Here is a 24,000-nt window from a genome sequence, read left to right on the forward strand (position 1 = left end):
GAACATATGGCCCACACTCTGTTAATAACGCTCTCCATGAGGGCAATGTTCTATCGTGTTTAGCTAAAGGAGTCCCACCGTGTGTACTGTCCAGTGAAGGTAGCCTTGCGGTGGATTGTTGTCAAGAATCCATGCTCAGTATTCTCGACTAACACATCTAGAAAGGGAAGTACATTTGACTGCTCTGTCTAACAAGTAAACATTAATGCAGGATGGAGAGCATTGAGACGTACGAGGAAGTCATTGCAGGCGGTAGGAGTATTGAAGATTACAAACCTGTTGTCCACATATCGGCAGTACACCACTGGTCTCACGTTTATGTACATTTTATGGAACACATGCTTCTCATGAAAGCCAACAAAAATGTTTGCGAGGGGTGGACCTAATGGTGATCCCATCGCTACTCCATCTACTTGCGTATACATGGTGTCATTGAAGTTGAACTACATTGCTTGTGTTGCCACGTTCATGAGTTCCACAAAGACCATTTCAGAGATACAGGGTAGTTCAAGGTTGCTATGAAACAGCGATGCTGTATATATATATATATATGTCGATGGTTTCTTGGAGAGGAATGTTCGTGAACAGGCTAGATATGTCAAAGGAGCATTTGGTCACAGCATTCTGGTCTTGCTCCAATTCACGCTCCAATTAATGCATGGTTTTAGCAAACATGAACGAATCTCTGATTGCATACTTGGAGAATTCCTCGAGAACTGGTTGCATTAATTCACTCAACCACTTGGAGCGTTTATGTTGAGCAGAACCAATCGCAGATAGTATCGGAATTCAGAACTCCAAGTTTGTCTTTTCTCGACAAACAAGTTTGTCGTTTGTCATACTATTTCGTTATTCAGAAGTCCAAGCATCTTTTCCACGTAATCGTGTTTGTTCATAGCAACTACTCCAGACCTTTTATCAGGGATTGCCAATGGAATATATATGTGTGTGTGTGTGTGTGTGTGTATGTATATATATATATATATATATATATATATATATATATATATATATATATATATATATATATATATATTCACTGTGAGAGATGGGGCTAAAAACAACATTGCATGATATTGCAAAAAGCAGTGGATGGATTCAGATGAAACTTGGTGGATAGGTTGGGTGTGTGACAAGGACTATTTATTTCGATTTTGGTGAAGCTCCAAATCTGGATCCGGATTGGAGAATTTTTAAAGTGATTCTTCACCATTGAGAAATGGGTCCAAAAACGGTGTAAATAGGTCTAAGATTTGTGCACGACTTGTGACAAAACTAGGTGGATGAGTTGGTTCGGTGACAAGAACAAGCCGGCTCGATTTTGGTTGAGGTCCGGATTCCGATCCGACCTATCAGTGGGAGACAAAATTTATACTGTTCAGCTTAGCGGAGGTATTTTCTCCGAGTGCTGTTCCGTTTCGCCAAGTGTCACTGAGTGATTTTTTTTTTTCATTTTTGTTTCCATGGAAACTGAAGGAAAAAGGCAATGTTCTGACAATGGGACAGCAAGTGGAACAATCAGGGGAATGAAGAAGGGAGGAAACCTGCAAGTAAGAGTGTTGTTATGTATGGTTAATGACTTTGGAGAAGATCACTAGCTGGGGTAGGGGATGATATGAGATGGTGGTGTACTGCCAGCTCTAAGGCCCGGAGGGAAGAGTAGGATTGAACAGCCTGCAGAAGAGAGAAAAAAAACAAGTGGAAACTGGCAGTAAGCCTGGTAGTTTAACCAGGAGAGGGATACAGAAAGATGGTGTGCATCCTGGAGAAACTGTTGAAAACCGACAGCTTGCTTTTCCTTGCCATTTTTGAAAGGAGGGTGGTTGCGGGGAAGGAATCTGAGGGCCCAGAGAGTAGAGGGAGCAAGACCGGCGGAGAAACGTTAAAAAATAACATAGCCCAAAGCCTGTCTATGATGTGAGAGCAACAGGTCTTGTGCTTCTGCCTTATTGCAGTAAATGGCAATAATGTTGAGAGCTTATGATTGTACAGAATCTGCGTGTGGGCAATTCAAGATTGAGGTGGACTTTTAATTCTTTTTGTCAACCACAAACGCAACTAGCAATTTGTTTGCAGTTTACCTGCATTTTCTCGTTGCCGAGCGATTACTTTATTTTGTCTTCGATGATGGTTCATTACAGGCTGAATTCTGATGTGGATTGTATACCTTACCACCTTGAACTGTGTGCCTCCAATGCTGTCGAGCTGATCAAACAGTATCCTTTCAGCCTTCGTGCAATGGAATGACTGGTGTGCCAAGTAACATGATACTGTACTTCCACCCTTGGTCTTGAACCTGGACATGCAATTATCTGATTTAAAAATTGTTGGCATGACCTCTCTATGATGGTTACCTTTTTCATTGGGCTTTTGCCTAAGAATGATTTTCCTCTTTCCTTTCCTTTTTTTTTTGTATTCTATTCCTTGAGCAAGATATGCAGGTACGACATTGTTGCAGACTGTTCTGACAATGTTCCCACCCGTTATCTCGTGAGCGATGCTTGTGTGCTGGCTCACGTGCCCTTAGTATCTGCCTGCGCCCTGCGGATGGAAGGTCAGGTATGCAAGTGGGTTCCCTTGGAAATGCACACCAATTGAAGAATGGAGATACATTTTGGTTGGGAGCTAGGTTTACGAGAGCAAAATGAGGGGTTGCATGTGTTGTTTCATATTTTGGTGACTTTTATTTATTGGCCTTGAAAGGGTTTGATATTTTATGGGCGACTCTTCGGGCTAAATGCATAAAAGATGTTGAATCCAAGCATTGCGGCAAACAAAGCATCAGTTGATCTAGCAACCCAACCTTTATTTCAATACTCCAATGTCCAAACATCCCTAATCTATTTGGTGTCCGCACATTTGTGATTTCAGGTAGAAAAAGAATAACCAAACGAGAAATGACAAACCATGGTATTTATTATGTTGACACTTAAACTGCAGTATTTATTTTGCTCAAAAGTGACAAAAATCAACCATGCAAACAAACTTATACACATTTATCCTGTTCTCATGAAACAAAACAATCATGTTATCATTTAGATCTCTCGAGCTGCCATAAGTTCAACCTTGTGAAACCCGCAACCTGCTGAAGACTTCAGTTGTCATGAGCCAACCGATAAAGTCATGCAGGTTTTCTTTCCCTTGGCCGAGCAATCAGCGCTAAGCGTGCCAAATAATCTCTCCAACACGCTTACGTTGCACCTCAGCCCCGCTACTACATACATGTTCCTTGCACTGCTACCTCGGAAGTCCCCATTCCAAGTTTTACCAACTTATCAATAATAAATGGTCCTTCCAGCATTAAAAAAAGAGCAATCAGAGATTGCAAACCCTCGTGAGGACTTCTTTTGAGTGATGCATTTTTAAGGGTTTTAGGGTAAATCCAACATGTGACCTATGATGTCATATGTGTGACCCTTTTGTTCTTCATGTGTAAAGTTTCGCCTCGATCTTTTCAGCCATTTCAGTGAAGAAGATTTTTGGTTTGGAAAAAAAAAAAAAAAATGGCTGCCGAATAACGTGACCGATGACATCAAGTGTTTTTTTTTTCTGTGCACCATTTTATCCCTAGATTACCCGAAAAAATTTCATACTAATTGGATGTGGCGTTCTACATATGCAATTATGACGTCATAACGAGGTCACTCATGACATCATGAAAAAAATCACATACATTCCCCATGAGGAGTACTTGCTATTTTCCAAGCTTCAATTTTTTGCTTGGTGCAGTTTCAGAGAAAAAGGTCCAACGTTTTTCCAATATGGCTTCTAAACCACATGACCTATGATGTCATAATTATCATTAAAGCATTCTGCATGAGTATTCACACCAATGCTGAAAATTTCGTCTCAATCCGACAAGCGGCTGTGGAGAAAAACATGAAAGTTCTGTGTGGACAAACAAACAAACAAACAAACAGACCCAAATGCAACACCCTCTCCGAATCCTTCGGCGAGGGTAAAAAATGAGTTAACCAAATAGTTGAAGTGTATATTTTGTTGTATGCACTATAAACACCTGCTCCCGACAGGCTTTAAGTTGGAAGTGCCCATCCAAACTTTGTGGAATAATCCTACGCACACCCCGAGTACAACCACCAAGTTTTAACTCATTTCTTTTCACAAACAAACACACACATATGTTTCAACACATTCTCCCCACATCGCAAAGAGAATTGAGGCCATCCCAACTTGGTTTACTATTTTCTGCACACCAAGAGTACAACCACCACTTTTCAACTTATTTCGTCCAGTGGTTTAGGAGTGCATAAAATACAGAGCACAGATGTAAATTGGCCAATTCATTTTCATAAAGATATGCTGTTATACCGTAAACCGCTGGGACTTCCAACACACTCTCCCACCGGGTGTGGCGCTGCACGATATACATTTGCATAGATAATTTGTGTCCCTCCCCTTTCCCGAACTATGCCCCCCCCTCCCTTCCCGAACTCCCGTGACTTTTTAAAATTATTTTCCACCAAAAACCTTCCCTGGCACATCCCAAATACAACCAACAAATTTCAACTCGTTCTGTTCAGCGATTTAGGAGTGCATACAAGTTGAACACAAACACAGACACACATACATACAAATCACAAAAAACATTTTATAGCTGGAAGGTCATTGAGTTGAGCACATACCTCTGCCAGGTCATTGTAGCCCTATCACTCACTGGTGAAGAATTACTTAAATATGACTCCTATCTGGATCCATATTGTGATCTTCAACAAAATCAAATCAATTCTTTCTTGTTACATACCCAACCTGCCCACCGAGTTTTGTTCCAATCCGTCCACAACTTTTTGAGATATCCTGTTGTATGTCATTTTTGACCCTATCTATCAGTTGTGAAAAATAACTTTTTTAATTCTCAGATCTGGATTCGGATCTTCACCGAAACCTAATAATTTCGTCCTTGTTACATACCCAACCTCTCGACCAAATTTTGTCCGAATCAGTCTTCAAGTTTTTGAAATATTTTGTTTACAAATAAACAGACAGACAGGGGTGAAAACATAATCTTTATCCACCATCGATGGTGGAGGTAAAAATGGAAAAACATGGAGGGATGGAATCCCCCCCCCCAAAAAAAAAAACAAGGTAGGAATGACACCTCAATATCCAATATTCCCGTCCCTTCTGTCTCCACTCAGACACTCTCTGCTACCCTGATAACTTTTGGAGCATCTATTTATTTTGTAAATATATATGGCAGAATATTACAACATGGCAGAATTTTTCTTTGCCATCTCTCCTTTCTCTGGTCCTTCCCTTCTGTTCTATCCCACACTCCCAAATCCTTACAATCTTCCTCTGGTTTTCTCCCAAACTCCACTCGGCTCAATTTCTTCTCCCACCGTCATACATTATCTTCTTTTTCTCAATTTACTCCCAACCTAAGTGTACACAATAAAGAGATACCTCCATTCCTACCCTCTTCCCTGCTGTTCCTTGACTCAATGTTGACCTTTCCAATTTCTTCCCTCTCTAACCTTTGTAAGTGCACTAATTAGATGCTTTATAAAGGGGTCACACGAACACATCGTTTCACATAAGGAGGAGGTACTGCATGATTTGCTTGAACAATAGTACACATACAATACATGGAAAGGTGACTTCAGAATGCTCTTTTTAATGACCGGGATGAACCTCTGTGATCCTCAATGAAAGCATCAGCAGACAAAGCAGTTTCTTGTCAAGGGTTATACTGAGTGGTTTGCCATGCCTTCCCTGCATTGTTTGTCCATGCTCTAACCATTTAAATGCTGAGCATCAAGCAAGGAAGCAGCACGTAGCATTTTAACGTCTTTGTTATAACTCGAAGTTCGAACCAACGACCTCGCAGACTCGGAGTGGAAGAATTACATGGCAGCTACATACACCTGAACTGGTGCTTGGTTGTCTGTCGATATGTCTAAATCGGAAGTAAATTAAGGAATCGCCAATATATATATATATATATATATATATATATATATATATATATATATATATATATATATATATATATATATATATATATATATATATATATATATATATATATATATATATGTATATATATATATATATATGTATATATATATATATATATATATATATATATGTATATATATATATATATATATATATATATATATATATATATATATGTGTATATATATATATATATGTATATATATATATATATATATATATATATATGTATATATGTATATATATATATATATATATATATGTATATATATATATGTATGTATATGTATATGTATATATATATATATATGTATATATATATATGTATATATATATATATATATATATATATATATATATATATATATATATATATATATATATATATGCCTGGTGTTGGCTTAGTGGTTAGGGTGGTGGCTTGGGATCCCAGGGTCCTGAGTTCAAGCCCTGTTGGCTGCTGAATTAACACCAGGGGGTTGACTCAGCCTGTCATCCATCCGAGGTCGGCGAAATGAGTGCCAGTGTACTGGTCCCGGTGTATGCCCCGGTTAGAATAGGTGTACCATATCCCTGTGTGTCGTAAGAGGTGACCAGGGTTGGCGTCAGGAAGGGCATCCGGCCATAAAACATTGCCTCAAGAAAAAAAAAAGCCAAACCCCTGCACAGCAGGGAAAAATGGCTGTAAAAACGGTCATATATATATATATATATATATATTGCCCGGGGTCAGGTGAGAAGACCACCAGGGGGGAAAGCTATCTCGGGTTCCCACCAGACTCCCCAAAATTGTTGACCGTCGCACACTGATAATAGCGTGACGTGGCGGGTCGCTAACCCTCCGTGAATGCCAACAACTCAAACGCGCGACCGAGGGTCCTCCCGTCTATGCGTTAACCGGGTTACCTAATTAATCACGTGATCTAATTACCGGGGAACATGCCCTCGGTACGCCTTGTCCGAACCGGATCACTTTATCAGATCAGACTCAGCCGAGCGACACTACCAAGGACGTACCGGCTGAAAGGAATGGATCATTGGGAACAAAGTCCTGGCTAAGTCAGTATACGGACCATGCTGTGACAATTAAAGAAAAGACGAAAACGAGCTGGGAACATTTCTACAAAGGGATTTATTAACAAGCAGGCGAGGAAAGACATGTGGCGCAGTGAATATAGCTTTTATTGTTGTCTGTAGCAGGAATAGGAAGAAATGTGAGAGGTACGGCAATATACAAGCAACTTCAAAAGCAGACACAGAGCAGAGTTATCATGATATAATTATTGTACACTCTTAACTTAAACGAGGACAAGCGCCAACACACACACACACACACACACACACACACACACACACACACACACACACACACACACACACACACACACACACACACACACACACACACACACACACACGCCGATGAAGAGGAGTTGATGAAGAGAAAAAGGAGAGTAGATGAGGCTAACGGTCTCTCAATACCTTGCACGATTGCCCGATCGTGCCACCAATACGTTTTGGGGGGATGCTCTGCTGGGTGATACCTCCCTGACAGCTGATGCGTCGTCTCTTGCTTCGTGGCACTTCGTGCAGCAAGCATCGTTCCAGAGAATGAGATGCGACCGTTGGGCGTGAAGAGAGGGACTTGGGTGGAGAGAGGCGGAGCCAGCAGGTGAATGGGTAGGTTGTCGATCACAAGCCAGACAGAACGAGCCCTCAGGAATGAAGAAAGGAACGATGCTCGAACGACTCAGGAGCGACGACTCAGGAGCGACGACTCTGGAACGACACACCAGAAATGACGAGCAGGAACGATGACGACTCTGGAACGACACACCAGAAACGACGAGCAGGAACGATGATGACTCTGGAACGACACACCAGGAACGACACACCAGGAACAACACACCAGGAACGACGACGACTCTCGAACGACGACAACTCTACTCACTGTCCTGTGACCCGTCCTTTTATAGATCCGGTGGTGCAGGGCAGGGGCGACGACCCGAAGCAATGTGTCGTCACCCGAACCGGGCACTCTGGTTTGGCCCCGGACAGCACACTGGCTGGCCGCCATGACCGGAAGCAGCTCCACTTCACTTTCGGTAAGATGGTTCCAATGTGCGGTATTGTGTCGCTCCGAGCACCGTGACATGAATTGCCTTGCACCGAACTCCGTGCCATGCCTCGGCAACCCGCGGTTGGCGTTGGTCAATGTGCCTGCTCCATGGTGCGCCACACGGCTTGAGCGATCCAGCCGCACAGCATGCCTCTGCCTGGTAGCAGCTGCATCGAGGCGGAGATGCGGGAGGATGTCTGCCGTCCTCGGTAAGGAAAGTGAAAACAACAACTTTATCGTTGGGGCCTGTTCCAAGTCAAGGTAAAATTGAGCATGTCAAAAAACATGGCAGCTTCAGACCCCAGCGAGGTTACCCAGGAAACGCCTTGAGACCCAAAGAGCAAGGTGGCTGAGGATCACGTGATGAAGGATGTAATTAAATAAGGCCATTAATTGGAATTATCTTCAAAAGGGGTGTTTTAATTAACCCAAACACCGAATTTTCACTCTTGCACTTCCTTGGAGTTTTCTTAGTATGCATGCAAAGTTTCAGGCTGCTTGGTGTTATGGTTTTTGAGTTATGGAGGAGACACACTGACACACACACACACACACACACACATTGCCGAAATGTCTCTTCCTATCACCCTATCAGTACTCACACACAAGTGATGCATTTTCAAGGCATGCACGCCATGCAGTACATGCTTACTCCAAATAATGAAATCCAGCACTTGTACAAGCCGATACTATCTGTTGTATTAAATACTGCCCATCAGCGCATTATTAATTAAAGAGAAAATTTATTTGGGAAATGTCAATATCGATTAATACATAATTCGATGAAAATGTATTTGGGGGACATTGCACATCCGAGCCTGTGTGGATTGTACAGAGAAATCCCTTTTATGTTATATTTGAGCAAAAAAGTTGGGGAGGTAACAATCAATATGTTGTCCCTCGCAAAGTTAAATAAGTGGGTGGGACACATCCCCCATCCATCAACACCAGCATGAAAAATTAATTTCTTTCTCCAGCATGAAAAAGTAATTTATCGTGTGCAGTTTTATTCTGACTGATATAATTGACATTTGATTCGTTTTACTCGATCAGTGTTTCCTGCATGTTCATGATTATGCTGCTTGTTCCCACCTCAGCTCACGGTTTATTGCCACAAGGGTGGCCCTTGCTACCGATGCATCTATCCAGATCCGCCATCTCCCGACACGGTAACAAACTGTGCAGATGGTGGTGTGCTTGGTGTGGGTGAGTCTTGCAAAGCATTGTTTGGCTTTACATTTGTCTATATACCTATCTATTTGAAGGCTCATCGTGTTGCTCATGGAAATATCACATATGTGACATTGGGAGATATCAACTCTCGCATATGCTTGATGTTGGCTTAATGGTTAGGGTGGTGGGTTTGGGATTCCAGGATCCTGAGTTGAAACCCCCCTCGGCTGTTGAATTAATACCAGGTGGGGTTGACTCTCCCTGTCATCCTTCCGAGGTCGGCAAAATGAGTACCAGCTTCCTGGTATCCTGTGTCGGAGTGGCGACTCGTCTAGGATTGTGCCCAATAGCCAAGGAGAGTGCTTCGGCAGCACCAACACTCTGCACAGAGTATGGTCCCAATGGATGGATGGAAGTATTGGTTAAATTGTGTGAAACATTCGTATTCAAGAATCAGGACACGTAGGCTGTTCCAGGATCGGGGTCACGATGTCATTATTCCTCCCTTGGCTGATCAGATGCAGCATCCTCTATGCCCTCACATGTTCGTTGGAAAATGGACTTCACTCCTCTCCTGTCCACTTTTGCTCCAATTTCTTCTCGTTATTTTATGATTCTGTCTTTCCTAAGTATTTAGCCCATACACTGCTGAACACATAATTTCAACAGCGACAATCAAAGTTCTCGATTCACTTTCTTCAGTTTCACTCAACTGAAGAAGTATTCACACCAAAAATAAAACATTATATTATCCCCACCTTTTTTGAACAAACGGGGGGATATTGCAATCGGCTTTGTCTGTCTGTCTGTCACACTATCTCCGCCAAAACAGTTGTACAGAAATTCACTAAACTGAATGTTGACAAGCTCAAGGATGAGAGGGTCGCTGAGGAGTTTGCGAACAGGCTGAGTGGAGATTTGAGGGGTCTGGGTGCTTTGGAAGGTCCTGAAGAGTTGTGGAGTGCCTTCAAGACCACCGTCCTTGATGTTGCCTGTGGGTGTCTTGGAACTCACCGTAGGGCGAAGAAGAATTTTGTCCTTCAAGGGACACTGGATACCATTGACCAGAGTCGCAGGGCGAGGCTGAATAGCAGAGCTGAGCTGTTCAGGGAGTTACGAAGTAAAACTGGATGTGCACTAAGGATGGACAAGGAGGCCTATGTGTGAGAAATCTGTGAGGGGGTAGAGCATCACCTGTGGTCAAGTGATTCTCGTCCTGCTTACAGGGGAATTCGTGCATTGCGTTCATCCAAGCCCGTACCTCAGTGTACTGCAGTTAGAGCAGAGGGTGGTAGGCTCTTGAAAGAGGAGTGCGAAGTGACGGCCCGCTGGGCCGGTTACTTTGAGCGGCTGTACCAGGCTGATCCATCAGCTGTCGAGTTGGACGTCAGGGGTGTTACAATCCCTGTTGCTGACCCTCCAATCAACTGTGGTCCACCTTTTTTTGTGGAAATGCAGGCTGTAGTGAACCGGTTGAAATGGGGTAAAGCTCCTGGGATCTGTGGCATCCATGCTGAACTTCTCAAGGCTGGTGGGAATGCTGTACTCATGTCGTTGCATGCAGGTCTGTGCTCTGCCTGGAACACAGGCATCATCTCAACTGACTGGGAGAAGGGCCTTGTTGTCCCTCTCTGGAAAGGGAAGGGTGATCGCCAAGACTGCAACAACTACTGAGGGGTGACACTGTCTCAGTGCCGGGCAAGGTCTTTGATCGGATAATTCGTGATAGGGTGTGCTACCATCTGCTTGAGCACCAGAGTCCAGAGCAGTCAGGCTTTACATCAAAGAGGTCAACGATTGACCATTTCCTTGCCCTTCAGGTCCTCACTGAACACAGATGAGAGTTTCAGCAGGGGCTGCTTGCAGCCTATGTTGATCTCTGGAAAGCGTTTGATTCAGTGATTGGGATGCATTCTGGAGGATTCTTGATCTTCGTGGCGTGCCACCAAAACTTGCCAATCTGATGTCTGAACTATACTCTGTAATTGAGAGTGCTGTGAAGTGTGGTGATACCATCTCTGTCTTATTTCCAGTTGTCACTGGAGTTCGTCAGGGGTGTGTACTGGCCCCCACGCTTTTCAGCACTTTGTATGGACTGGATTCTGGGACGATGTTGGAGAGATCAAGCTGTAGTGCATCATTTGGGAATGTCAAGATCTCTGACCGAGATTTCGCAGATGATGCAGTCATCTTTGCGGAGACTCGAGACATCCTTATGGGGGCCCTCAACGTGCTGAATGAGGAGTCAGAGCCACTGGGATTACAGGTTTTCTGGGTCAAAACTAAGATCCAGGCTTTCAATGACATCTTGGATGCTGCTATCCTGTCTGTTCCTGTTTGTGACGACAATGTTGAGGTCACGCAAAGATTTACTTACTTTGGCAGTGATATTCATGTCTCTGCTGGCTGTGAGCCAGAGGTCAACAGATGTCTGGGTCAGGCCTGGGGAGTCATGGATTCATTGGATCATGGGGTGTGGTTTTGCCGGTACCTGTGCAGGACGACGAAAGTCCGAGTCTTCAGGTCCTTTGTGCTTTCAGTCTTGCTCTATTGATGTGAGACTTGGACTCTGACCAGGGATCTGAGAGGGAGACTCATTTCCTCTGGCACCACATCTCTTCAGAGAATTTTTGGTGATCGCTGGTCAGACTTTGTGTTCAATGAGTGGTTGCGGAGAGAGACTCAAATGAGATTTGTTACCTGCATAGTCCGTGAGCATTAGCTGCAGCTGTATGGACAAGTTGCTCGATTTCCTGAAGCTGATACTGCTCACCAGATTCTCTCAACGAGGGACCCTCGTGAGTGAAGGAGGCCAATGTGCCGACCACGTGCCTCATGGTTGCAGCAGATTGATCAACATCTCAAGGAGATGGGGATGGGCCAGGCATCTGCCTGGGGGATGGGCAGATGGAGGCCCTTGGAGTACCGGCGGAAAGTGGACGTAGCGACGCGCTGCTCCGGCGCATGCTCCCATACCTGACCTCCCTGAACAGCTCAGCTCTGCCATTCAGCCTGGCCCTGCAACTCTGGTCATTGGTATACAGTGTCCCTTGAGGGACAAAATTCTTCTTCGCCCTATGGTGAGTTCGAAGACATCCACTGGCAACATCAAAGACTATGGTCTGAAGGCACTCCCCAGCTCTTTAGGATCCACCAAAGCACACAGACTCCCCAAATCTCCACTCAGGCTGTCTGCATACTCCTCAGCTACCCTCTCATCCGAGAGCTTGCCAACATCCAGCCTCGGCTGGCATGGTACCATTCTCCTGCATTTGAGCTGCAACTTCAGCATTGCGACAACAAGCCTGTGGTCAGTATTGAGGAACTGAGCACTCCGGTAGAAGCTGCAGTTCTGGATCATCCTCCAGTGACCATCAATGAGCACATGGTCAATCTGCTTTGCCACACTGCCAGCGATGGAATACCAAGTCCAGCAATGAGCCTGTGGATGCTGAAACCATGAACCATCCACCCTAAGTCCATGACTTGCAAAGCCAAGGAACTTGGTGCGATTCTGCTTCACAGTTCCAGACCCATCGGAACCAACACATGTCTCATAACCATCCCTTTCAGTTCCAGTTGATGTATTGAAATCCCCGAACATGAGAAGAGTAGCTCACCTGGGGCACTGATCAACCACAGACTTGAGCGTGGCACAGAATGCGTCCTTCCTGGTAAGATCACTTGCCTCAGTTGGAGCATATTCAGAGACCTGGGAAATGACACCAAAGGAGTGACGAATCCTTTGTCTCATAATACGCTCATTGACCGGTGTTACCTCAATTATCATGGGAGTCAGATTATTGGACACAGCTACAGCAACTCCTTGAGCATGGTAACCATCAGAGCAACCAGAGCAAAAGTAGTTGTAACCACCCGCCATGATCTCGCCGCAATCCGGTCTCCGAACCTCAGAGAGTGCTGCAACACCGATGTCCAAACGCTTGAGCTCAAATGATAACAGAGACAGGTGATCATCCTCTCTTCGGGATAGGATATTTCAGGCACCGACCCGAAGAGATCGCCTCAGGTTAACCCAAGGAGACCACCGTCTGGTGGATGACACCTCAGCACCACCCCGGCACACCCTAATCTGACGCGGGTAGGGTACCCCGTGGTTTTCCTCCTACCATCAAAGATTAGGGGTTCCAAAGGCTTTGCCCCAATCCCGTCATCCGGTGAGCTGCCCTGCGAAGGGCAGGTGCACAGGAGGTATTCTCACAGAGGGTTTTTATAACACGAGGGGGAGGGGGGGGTTGTCCCCTAAAATATGTATTTGCTTTCACCTCTGAAACCACGCACAAAATTTCGATGAAACTTGACCACAATCTTCAACACCTGTGATGTGCCAAAGTTTGTTCATGCCATTAAAAAAATATCAGGGTCTTCGGAAGTTTACAGGGGGAGGTGTGTTCCCCAAAATATGCATTTCTTTTCTTCTCAGAAACAACACTCACAATTCCGATGAAAATTGAGCACAACCTTCATCACCCGTGATATACCAAAGTTTGTTCATGGCATTAAAAAGAAAAATCCATAGGTATTTATTTGTTCTACTTTAAATATTTTGTGGGTTATCCATGCCATACCAGTGGTTCGCTGGTTTTCTTATCCAGCCGCTGCCAATTGAGCACCCAGGAGTATTTCCCCTATGTTTTACCCTCGCTGAAGGAGAGAGTATTGCATTTGGGTCCGTTTCTTTGTCTGTGTGTCTGTCTGTCTGTCTGTCTGTCTCTTTTTCCAGGCAGAACTTTCATGTTTTTCTCTGCAACCCCTTGTCGGATTGAGAGAAAATTTTCACAATCGGTGCGATTACTAATGTAGAATGTTTTAATGATAATTATGACGTCATAGGTCATGTGGTGTTATTAGAAAAACCATATGCAGCCATATTAGAAAAACGGAAAAACTTTGGTCCTTTGTATCTCTAAACCGCACCAAGAGAAACAATTGAAACTTGGCACACGGCGAGTACTCCTCACGGGGAATTTGTGATTTTTTTTTATGATGTCGTAATTGCGTATGTAGAACAAACGCTACATTTGATCAGTATGAAAATTTTTTAACGGTCTTCTCGGGATAAAATGGTCCACCGAAAAAAAAAAAAAAATTGATGACTTCATCGGTCACGTGATTTGGCAGCCAAATTGTTTTTTAAAAAATATATAGAAAACCTTTGCAAATCGTTTTCCTGAAGTGGCTGAACAGATCGAGGTGAAACTTTACACATATGACCGCCTATCCATGAGGAAGAAAAGGTTCACACATATGACATCATTGGTCACATGCTTTGCCAGCCATATTGGATTTGCTGTAAAACCTATAAAAATCTTCTTCTCCATGGCGGCTGAACAGATAGAGGGTAAACTTCACACAAATGTTCCCCAAACTTTGCGTGTACTGTACAAGTTTGTTAAGGAATAATTGATAGGTCACTTTGTGTTCCAGCCATATTGGATTGAATAAAAATACTAAATCATTAATTTTCTCTGGAACTGCTTAATCAATTGACATGAAAGTTCACATTTATGATCTTGTAGTGATGGGGAATATATATTTTAAAATCCAACCCGATCGGATGCATGGTCTGGCAGCCAGAATTATTTATTTTTTTGCTCTGGGTTGTTTTTGATTTTTTTTTTCTTCTTTTTTTGAATGAGGTTCACTTGGCTGTGCCTGGTTGGGTTTGCTGGTAGAGGAGAATCAGCTGAAATGCGAATCCTATCCAGGTTCCTGGTGATGACTTCATCTTTGCTTTTTGCTTCCTTCTGATGACTCCAATGCAGGACTGTACCTATATGGTCTTCCATTTGATTTGAATTTAATTTAATTTAATTCAATCCCATTCTAAATTCAGTTGAATAATTATTTTTAAAACGTTGGGTCAGGGTTCGGTGTTCATTCAAAGCGGCTTGTCTTTGAACCCGGTCATCACTCCTAGCAGTTATAAAGTGGCAGTTCGCGTTATGTCTCTTGTTAATTACTTAACACACCAGTACACAAACACCACACAAAATACTCCACACAAAACTACACAAACACCACACAAAACAAGTCCTGGCAAGGGTCTACAATCTCTCTGCTCTTTTTCTTGTTCTTGAGAACACCTGGTTTGTGTTACTTTAAAATTTGTCCATGCAAAAACAAGTATGTGTTTTCGTGAAGTACCCAGATTAGAATACCATACGTACGTAAAATTCTGACTGCCACACTTCATTTTATCTTTGCTTGTAGTTCCTGGAGTTATGGGTAGTCTCCAAGCACTCGAGGTGCTCAAGATTGCTGCAGATATGAACTGTATCCTTCATGAAGAAATATAAGAAAGTGAATACTTTTTTTAAACGAATAAAACAATGTATTAAAATATATGGCATATGTAAAATGGCTAAAGTGTCATTGAAATGTCGATGGTGCGTGAAGCATTGTCTTATCACTTCTGCTTTGAAGTCATCAACATTGAGGAGATATAAAATGTTGAAGGTATTATCATCGAGGAGAGGTATTTTCATGAAATAGCTACTGACAGTTCTTTCCATGAAATTTGTATGAGAGAAGCTTATTTATAGTTTGCCTGCCAAGGGCCAAAAAGAGGCCGAAAAAAAAGTTTTGATGGCATATTTTGTTAATGGTTGAGCTCCATGCTTTAAATGTTCCTTAGAATATGACCATCATCACCTGGGGGGATGCCATGCTGGATTTTTGCGTTTACGGTCATTTCGGGGTCAAAGGTCATGGGTACATTTCTACGTCAAATTTGCAAGTCATTCACTTTCTGCCCCCAAAGAAGCCTGAATGATATCTGTAATGTTTTAACCTCACAAGATCTTTTTACTTCCACCATCGAAGGTGAAGGAGATTGTGTTCTCGCCCCTCTCTGTCTGTTTGTTATTGCAAAATCGAAGATTTTTCAAATATATTGATTAGTCGATTTTGTGATTCAGTCTGTCTGTCTGTCTGTCTGTCGCCTACAAGTCACAATTTTAAACCGATCTTCAAGAAACTTCACCACATGGTAGAGTTTGTCATAAGGAAGAAGCCTATTGTTTTTGAGGTCAAAAGGTCAACATAGGCCCAATGTCAACAACTTAGGTGGTATTTCAAAAATCCTCAATTTTTATCCAATTGACTTGAAATCTGAAGAGGATTTATATTTCAGGTCACTGAATTCAACCAGCCAATTATTTTGGAGGTCCACATAGGCCAAAAGGTCGACAAAGGCCAAATTTCTAAAATTGTAAATTTTCATCTGATTCACTTGAAATTTGAAGGAGTTGCATATTTGGTCATTGAATTCAACGACCAATTATTCTTGAGGTCAAATTAGTTTCATGGATTTTGCAAGTCTCGTGCACTGCACGACATCTTGTTTTGTTTGTTTGTCTGTCTGTGTACAGGATATCTCAAAAAGTTGTAGACAGATCTGGATGAAATTTGGTGGACAGGTTCAGTGTGTGACAAGGAGGAACTGATTAGAGTTTGGTGAAGATCCGGATCCGGATTAGACTACTAGAATTTTAAGTGATTCTTCACCATTGAGAGATCGGGCCAAAAATGATAAATAGCACGATGTCTCAAAAAGTTGTGGACAGGTTGGGTTGGGTGTGTGACGAGGAAGAATTGATGAGATTTTGGTGAAGATCCGGATCCGGATCTGGTTACGAGAATTATTTAATTTTTATAGTGATTCCTCACCATTGAGAGATGGGCCAAAAATGATATAGTGTTGTATGGCATGATATTTCGAAAATGTATTGGGCCCAATATGTACTCATGGATGAGGCATTACGTGGTGCAAGTATGCGCTCTACCGTGCCCTTCTAGTTTTAATTATGCAAGAAGTCAATCAATTATTGTACACCGCTCCCAATTCCGACTCCATGTGCTGTAAGGCGGCATCGCCGGGCACCGGAGCATTGTTATTTATTTATTTGGTATGGGCGGTGTACTTTGTACCGCTTGTTTCTTTGTTGTTGAACACCGCCCATTCCCAATTCCATATCCAGGCGATGCATGCCGTCATTGCCTGGTACCGAAGGAAGGGAGTACTCGGTTTACTCCATTTTCTTTCTTGTTTGTTTGTTTGTTTGTTTGTTTGTCTGGGCGATATCTCAGCCACCCGTTGAACTTGGAAGCTGAAATTTGGCGATAAATGTGAAGATGTGCTTTGGCAAAAACAATATATTTTTTATTTTTTGATTAATTGATTAATTACTTCGTTGTTATCGATTAATTAATTGCTTATTTATTTTGTTTCTCATCTGGGCAATATCTCAGGCACCTTTTGAGCTAGGAAGCTGATATTTGGACACGACAGTGAACAAGTGATTTGGCTGTAAAGGGTATTTTTGATTTGGTGATTAATCAAAAAATTGTTTACTTTTTCGATTAATTACTTAATTTTCAAAAAGTTCCAGATTCAGATGAAATTCTACGAGCTATGAGCCAATTGTTGGTTTCGGTACGCTATGACCCAATTGATTAAGAAATACATTATTTTACGATTATGATTTATTTATTTTAATTGTGCAATTAATAAATTGATCAATCCATTATTGTGCACCACTACCTCCCAAATCGGTCTCCATGTGCTGCAAGGTGGCATGGCCGGGCGCAGGAGGCGCCCCGGCGATGTCACGTGCTGGAGGATTTATTTATTTATTTGACATGGGGGTGGTGTACTTTGAATGTACCTGCACTTGCTTCAGGTAATGTTTGAAGCATTGTTTTGTAAAAATGGATGTCAATTCAGTTGCAGTCCTAAAAAGAAAATCCGACCATTTCTCAACATCTTACGTACTTTGTATTCTTTGGGAAGTTTCTAAGAAAGAAGCACTGCGACTTCCTTCTGAGGTGGGTAAACGGTGAGTTAGAAGGTGTGCATTTGAAAGGATAAAATTGAAGAGATCTTGCAAATTTCTCGCTTTTCGACAGACTGGAGTTCCTGATTCTGAGACAGAATCCAATGGCACAAAACATGCTAAAGTTCTTCCACATCTTCTATGCATATTGAGACACTCAAGAAAATAAAACAAAATCTTCCACAAACACAAAAGAAGATGACAGCCAGCCAATTACTTCACGTCGACTGTCTCCCATACCTGTTGACTGGGGAAAATGCATATTTTGCCAATCGGCGGCAAAAGGTGCATAGTGTTGAGGAATCAGATAAATGAGAAACAATATTGGCATATGCTATGTCAAATTATGTTATTAGACTGAGACTCTTTGGCATCAATGATCTGGCATCAATGATCTCGTGTGGACGTCACTTTTGATCAGTATCTCGGAAGCCAGTCAATCAAATCTTCAACACGATCCAAGAGGGCATCTAAATGAAGACCAATTAGAAAGATTATTCAGGGACCAGAAGTTCTTCTTCCACAAGTCTGGGATTGGTTCCTGGCATTTCAGGAAAATAAAGATCTTGCCCACTTTCTATCGAATGAGCTACCTTTGGAAGACTTCCTCTCTTACAGGAGACCACAAAGTCATGACGGGTGTAGGGCATGCAGATCCTGTAAATGCAAGATCTAATAAAAAAGATGGCACAAACCTGTCTGCAATCCATGAAGAGGCAGATACGCAACTTGTACTCCATCCCAAAGATGCCTACCAAAACCAATACCAGTGACTTGTAATGTGGCGTGATACTGATGTCCTTCTCCTACTGCTCTGCCATATGATGCCTCAATGTGGAAGTGTGGATGGTTGCAAGTACGGTAAAACAAAGAAAATGTTTCCCGGTGCATTTGATAAGTATCCAAACTTGATGGGGTTCTTTTGGACAATTTGCTTGAATTCCATGTCTTCACCGGTTGTGATACTGCTGCGTCCTTCACAGGGTTCTCCAAGAAGTCATGCTGGAAGGTGTATCAGAAATATCATGTCATTCTGGAAGGTATTGGTTGGGATGGTGACAACTCGGGTCGAGAAGAATTTGTGGGTGAGCTGTATGGTGGTGAAGACTTGGAAAGTCCAAGTGTGGATGAATTGAGGTACACTCTATTCAGCAAGGCCAGGAAAGAGTTGGAGTGGCTTCCACCAACAAGAGATGTCCTAGAGCTTCATTTGGCAAGATCGAACAACCAAGCAAAGACATGGCTGTTGGCAGACAGAGTGGAAATGGAAGTTGGATCTGCAACTGAAAGAAGGACAGAAAGGTCTTGAAGTTGTTTGGACGAGATTGCCAGCCGTCCCAAAGGCATGCATCGAACTAACATCCTGTGGATGTAAAACCAAATGCAGCACAGCGAGATGCAGGTGCAAGCCATATATGCATGTATGAGTGTGCATGTGACGCAGATTAATGCGCAAATCCAATGACCTAAGATGTTGCTGTGGATTGACAGTTTATTCGATGATGAACTGTGGAATATTGGGTAGTCGATCTCGTCGAAAAAAATATATATTTCAACAATTTTTTTTTTGAAATTTGTTCTACCCTTATTATCAGTATTTCCATCGATATGTTTGTCTGTCTGTCTGTCTGTCTGTCTGTCCCTCTGTTTGGTCCAGTGCTCCATTAATACAATGGCGATTTTGATGAAACTTGGTTGGTAGGTTCATACCATAACCTAGTTGTGTGCAAATGAGAAACCTTGCTATGGACACCACCGTTGCCTAGCAACGGGACTTTGAAATTTTTGAAAAATCATAAGAAATTTATTTTTTCGAAAATCGGGTCACGAGCAACTGCGGGCAGTACATTCAGCCATATTGTCAAAAATTTCCAGCCGGATCCTATGAAAACTGTCGGAGAAGATAGACTTTGAATGAACCCTGGTCGAAAACAATAAAAAACGAAGTTCGTTATATCTCAGAGATTATGAGTCAGATTTACATGAAACTGGTATGGTATGTTCATGGTATGTCCTAGTTGGTATGAGAAAGAACCGTTGCTATGGACCCCTCCGTTGCCTAGCAACGGCCGAAAAACCTCTAAATGTGGGGGTATTTTAACGAAAAAACAATCTGCAGCATTAACCCTTGAAGCTAGAATCATGAATTTTCTTGTGCTTAATCCTCAGGTCATTCCCCATCGAACGGGCCCATCGCATCAGATTCTATTGGGTAGGCGACTACCCATGTCCGCCTACCGGCTTGTCTTCATATAACTGAATATACACTGGTGCTCTGAAAATACACAAGTGCTATTTTGAAAATACAAAATTATGGTTTTGAAAAGTTTAAAGAAATTAATAATTTATAAAAACCATCCAAAATTCTTTTGTATAAATGAAAAACAAAATTCAAGTAATCAAGAGTTTTTAGTGAAATATCTTAAATTTGATCTTTGACCATTGGGATGTGACCTTTGACACCTGACTTTTGACCCCAATTTTTTTTTTTTTTAAATAAACAAATACCTTTAATAGACATCTGATAGACATCATCAAGTGTCTTTGACAGAGGACAGTTTTAAGCCTATTTCTGCGGTTAATTCTACATTAATATGATACTTCTAAAATAAGCCCCCTGGATGACCTTTGACTTCTGAGTGACGTTTAACGCAAAAATCTAGCGTGGCATCCCCCAGGTGATTATTGCCTTCCTCAAGGGACATTTTAAGCATGGATGTGCCGGCCATTAACAAAAAATTCCTTGTCTTCTACTGTCTCATATCTGGCCTTGCCCCCCCCACCCCCTCCCCGCTCTGTCTGTGATCTGTCCCCCTATATTCCTGCAGGGTGCTCAAGATCCGCCAAAAAACCCCTTCTGGTGAAACTACCAAAATCAAGAATCACTGCTCACCTTCACACTTTCATTCCTCTTTTACCCCGCCTCAGGAACAAACTCCCACACTCCGTTAACTCACCCCAAACCCAACTCCTTCAACTTCCCTGCTTCCTTCCTGAAAGTCCCTGTAATGTCCCTCTTGTTTACCCCGTGTACCCCACCCCATCCCTCTCCCTTCCACAGATCTCCTAATGTCTCTGTTCCCCACTGTTTTGTGCTTCCCTCTCCCGGCCCTCTTGTCTCCTGGTCCCTTTGTTGTGTGTTCTGTGTTTGCTCTTACACGAGCCTTGACATTGCATACAAAAAAGTTTTTCGTTTGGCCCTTGGCAGGCAGACTATTATGTGTGAAGGCTAATTTGAAATAATTTGATTTACTCGTCCATTAATTTCAGTACCTCTTACCTGGAATGGTCACCATGAAACCCTGTGCCACACCAGCACCTGCTGCAAGCGTCCTGGCCAACATGGGGTGCACGCCTCACATCCACCCTGTTTGGGTGGATTACCTATTACCTATTAATCAGGTCTTTAAAAATTCATCTTTAAATTTTGAATGTTTGAAGAGGTTGGACAGTATAAAAGATAAACATTGTCGTGATTTTTCACCAAGCTGTATGACATTTGGTTCTGTAAACCTTGAACAGAGCACTAGGTTGCATGAAAGGGGTAGCAGAATTGGAAGAAAATAAGGGAGAGGAAGGGAGGAAAAGATTATAATTGATCAGGTAGAGCGGGAAGGGATTGGTAGTGGAAGAGTCTCGTAGCTTGAATGTGTATCACATAAAATACGGCATATCAGTCCATAATGTGTGAGCCTATTTTCCCTTAAGTATTTTCAGCCAGCTACAGTGAACGGCTCCTGCTCTTTGACGGCCTGTCAGGGCGCTTTCGTACCGTGAGACTCCGTGGTCATCAAAAGCACTGCATAGCTTGTGGTGACTCTCCTTTAATTCCTCCACTTCCTGACTATGAAAGCTGGTGTGGGACTACAGCAAATGACAAGGTATGTCCTAATTTTGCTTCTATCATGATGTATACCAGACCCTTACGAGTTCCTCTTTAAAATGTCAAGAGACTATCGTAATGTGTTGTAATTTGAAGATTTTGACATGTATAATTTAATTAAGAGCATTTGTGGGAAAAATGTTTTATAGCCAAAAGTAAGAGGAAGTCCATCAGTTATATTATGCTGAAATATCACTTTGTATTTTTACCCTCGCCAAAGGAGAGGCTCCATTTTTTACTTGGCAAAAAAATTGTTTTTTTGCCGTTTGTTTGTTTGTTTGTTTGTTTGTTTGTTTGTCTGTCCACTCACCTCCAGCACAATCCACTCAACCAACAATTCTGAAATTATCAGAGATTAATGCAACCGAGCATGCGACGGCCCCGCATTGAAGTTTCGTAAAATTTGGTCGATCAAAAAGGTCTACATAGGCCAACAGACCAATTTGAGCCGAGGTTTCTAAAATCCTCAAATTTCATCCGATTGACTTGAAATTTGAACAGAATTTGCACATCAGGTCATTGAATTCAACCACCTATTACGTTTGAGGTTACCATCGGTCAAAAGGTCAACATAGGTCATAAGGTCACCCCAAAATAGGCCAAATTTTTAAATTGTTTCTAAAATTGACAATTTTCATCCGATTGACTTGAAATTTGAAGAGCATTTTCATGTCCGGTCGCTGAACTCAACGACCTATTAATTTTGAGGTCAACATTGACCAAAAGGTCAACATAGGCCAAATTTCTAAAATCCTCAATTTTAATCCAATTAACTTGAAATTTGAAGAGCATTTGCATATCAGGTCACTGAATCCAACCACCTACTAAGTTTGAGGTAAACATAGGCCAAAAGGTCGCTATAAGACAGTATGCTGACTTGGGCCAAGTTTTCTAAAATCCTCAATTTTCATCCGATTGACTTGAAATTTGAGGAAGGGTTTGCATATGGTGGTCTTCGGGGCACCATAAAGTATATCATGTGTATGAGATAATGATTGTTATCTAAAACAGTCCACAAAGCTTTTTTAAAAAGCGAAAAATTGTTGCCTCCAATCCGAATCTTCACCAACATCGAATCAGTTCTTCCGTGGCAGACACCCAACCTGTTCACTTAGTTTTATCCAAATCCGTCCATAACCTTTTGAGATATCGTGCTTTCAGCTGATATCGTTTTTGGCCTTAAACTCAACGATGAAGAATCACTTAAAAGATTCTCGGATCTAGATCCAGATCCGGATCTTCACCAAAATAGAATCAATTCGTCCTTGTCATACACCCAACCTGTCCACCAAATTCCATCTGAAATTGAATCCTTCCCTAACTTTTTTTTAGATATCCTGCTCATAGACAGACAGCCAAAACGACAAATATACACACAGGGGTGAAAACATAAACGTGTCAAAGTATGATAATTATGACATGTTATTATTATCCTCTTTATTTAATGATTGATTGTACTTTTACTCCAAAAAGAAAAAGGTGCGCCATAAAGCATGAAATGTCATCATCTGATTATCATGCTGAGCAGCTTCAAAGACTAAACCTACACCAGAGATTGACCACAGAAGAGAACCGAAGAGTTATCTCTGTGATCCTTGCCAAGAGATGGAGTTGGAATGAGATTTCCACAAATGAAGTTCGTATTGCAGGCTGTTGAACGTTGTTTTTTTTAATATCTCGAGATCAGAAACCAAGGAAGCAGCTGCAACCTGCCTCTCACTGGTTTGTGGAACTGTTTTGCAGAGCATGGAAATTCTATGGAGTTGTATTGAGAATTTTCTGAAGAGGCGGAGAGGTCATTGCAAATTAGAAACAGGAGAGGACCCTGAACACTTCACTGGAAAAGCAAGATAAAGCGTTATCGAGTGCACAACATTCCTCACATGAGAGAGAAGGTCTTTTGTTTTATTTTGTATACATAGTTGAGGCTCGTGAAAGAGCGAGTACGCTGAACAGATCAGGACATAACAGATAAAAACAGGACTCAA

General features: G+C 42.2%; 1 protein-coding gene across 2 annotated transcripts in view; it reads left to right on the forward strand.

The window, feature by feature from the left end:
• The window catches only part of MOCS3 (molybdenum cofactor synthesis 3), an 84,572-nt gene that overhangs the window by 25,950 nt on the left and 34,622 nt on the right, over window positions 1-24,000 (forward strand). For both annotated transcript variants that reach the window (XM_085890300.1, XM_085890301.1), the window contains 5 exons: window positions 2,142-2,216; window positions 2,442-2,559; window positions 9,196-9,304; window positions 15,506-15,568; window positions 21,847-22,010. In XM_085890300.1, the coding sequence (XP_085746426.1) occupies window positions 2,142-2,216; window positions 2,442-2,559; window positions 9,196-9,304; window positions 15,506-15,568; window positions 21,847-22,010 (529 nt within the window). The remainder of the gene's footprint in view (window positions 1-2,141; window positions 2,217-2,441; window positions 2,560-9,195; window positions 9,305-15,505; window positions 15,569-21,846; window positions 22,011-24,000) is intronic.

The sequence above is a fragment of the Eptatretus burgeri genome, chromosome 7 (genome assembly GCF_056783735.1).
Source record: "Eptatretus burgeri isolate ZD-2024b chromosome 7, Ebu_testis_v1, whole genome shotgun sequence".
Classification (NCBI taxonomy): Eukaryota; Metazoa; Chordata; class Myxini; order Myxiniformes; family Myxinidae; genus Eptatretus; species Eptatretus burgeri.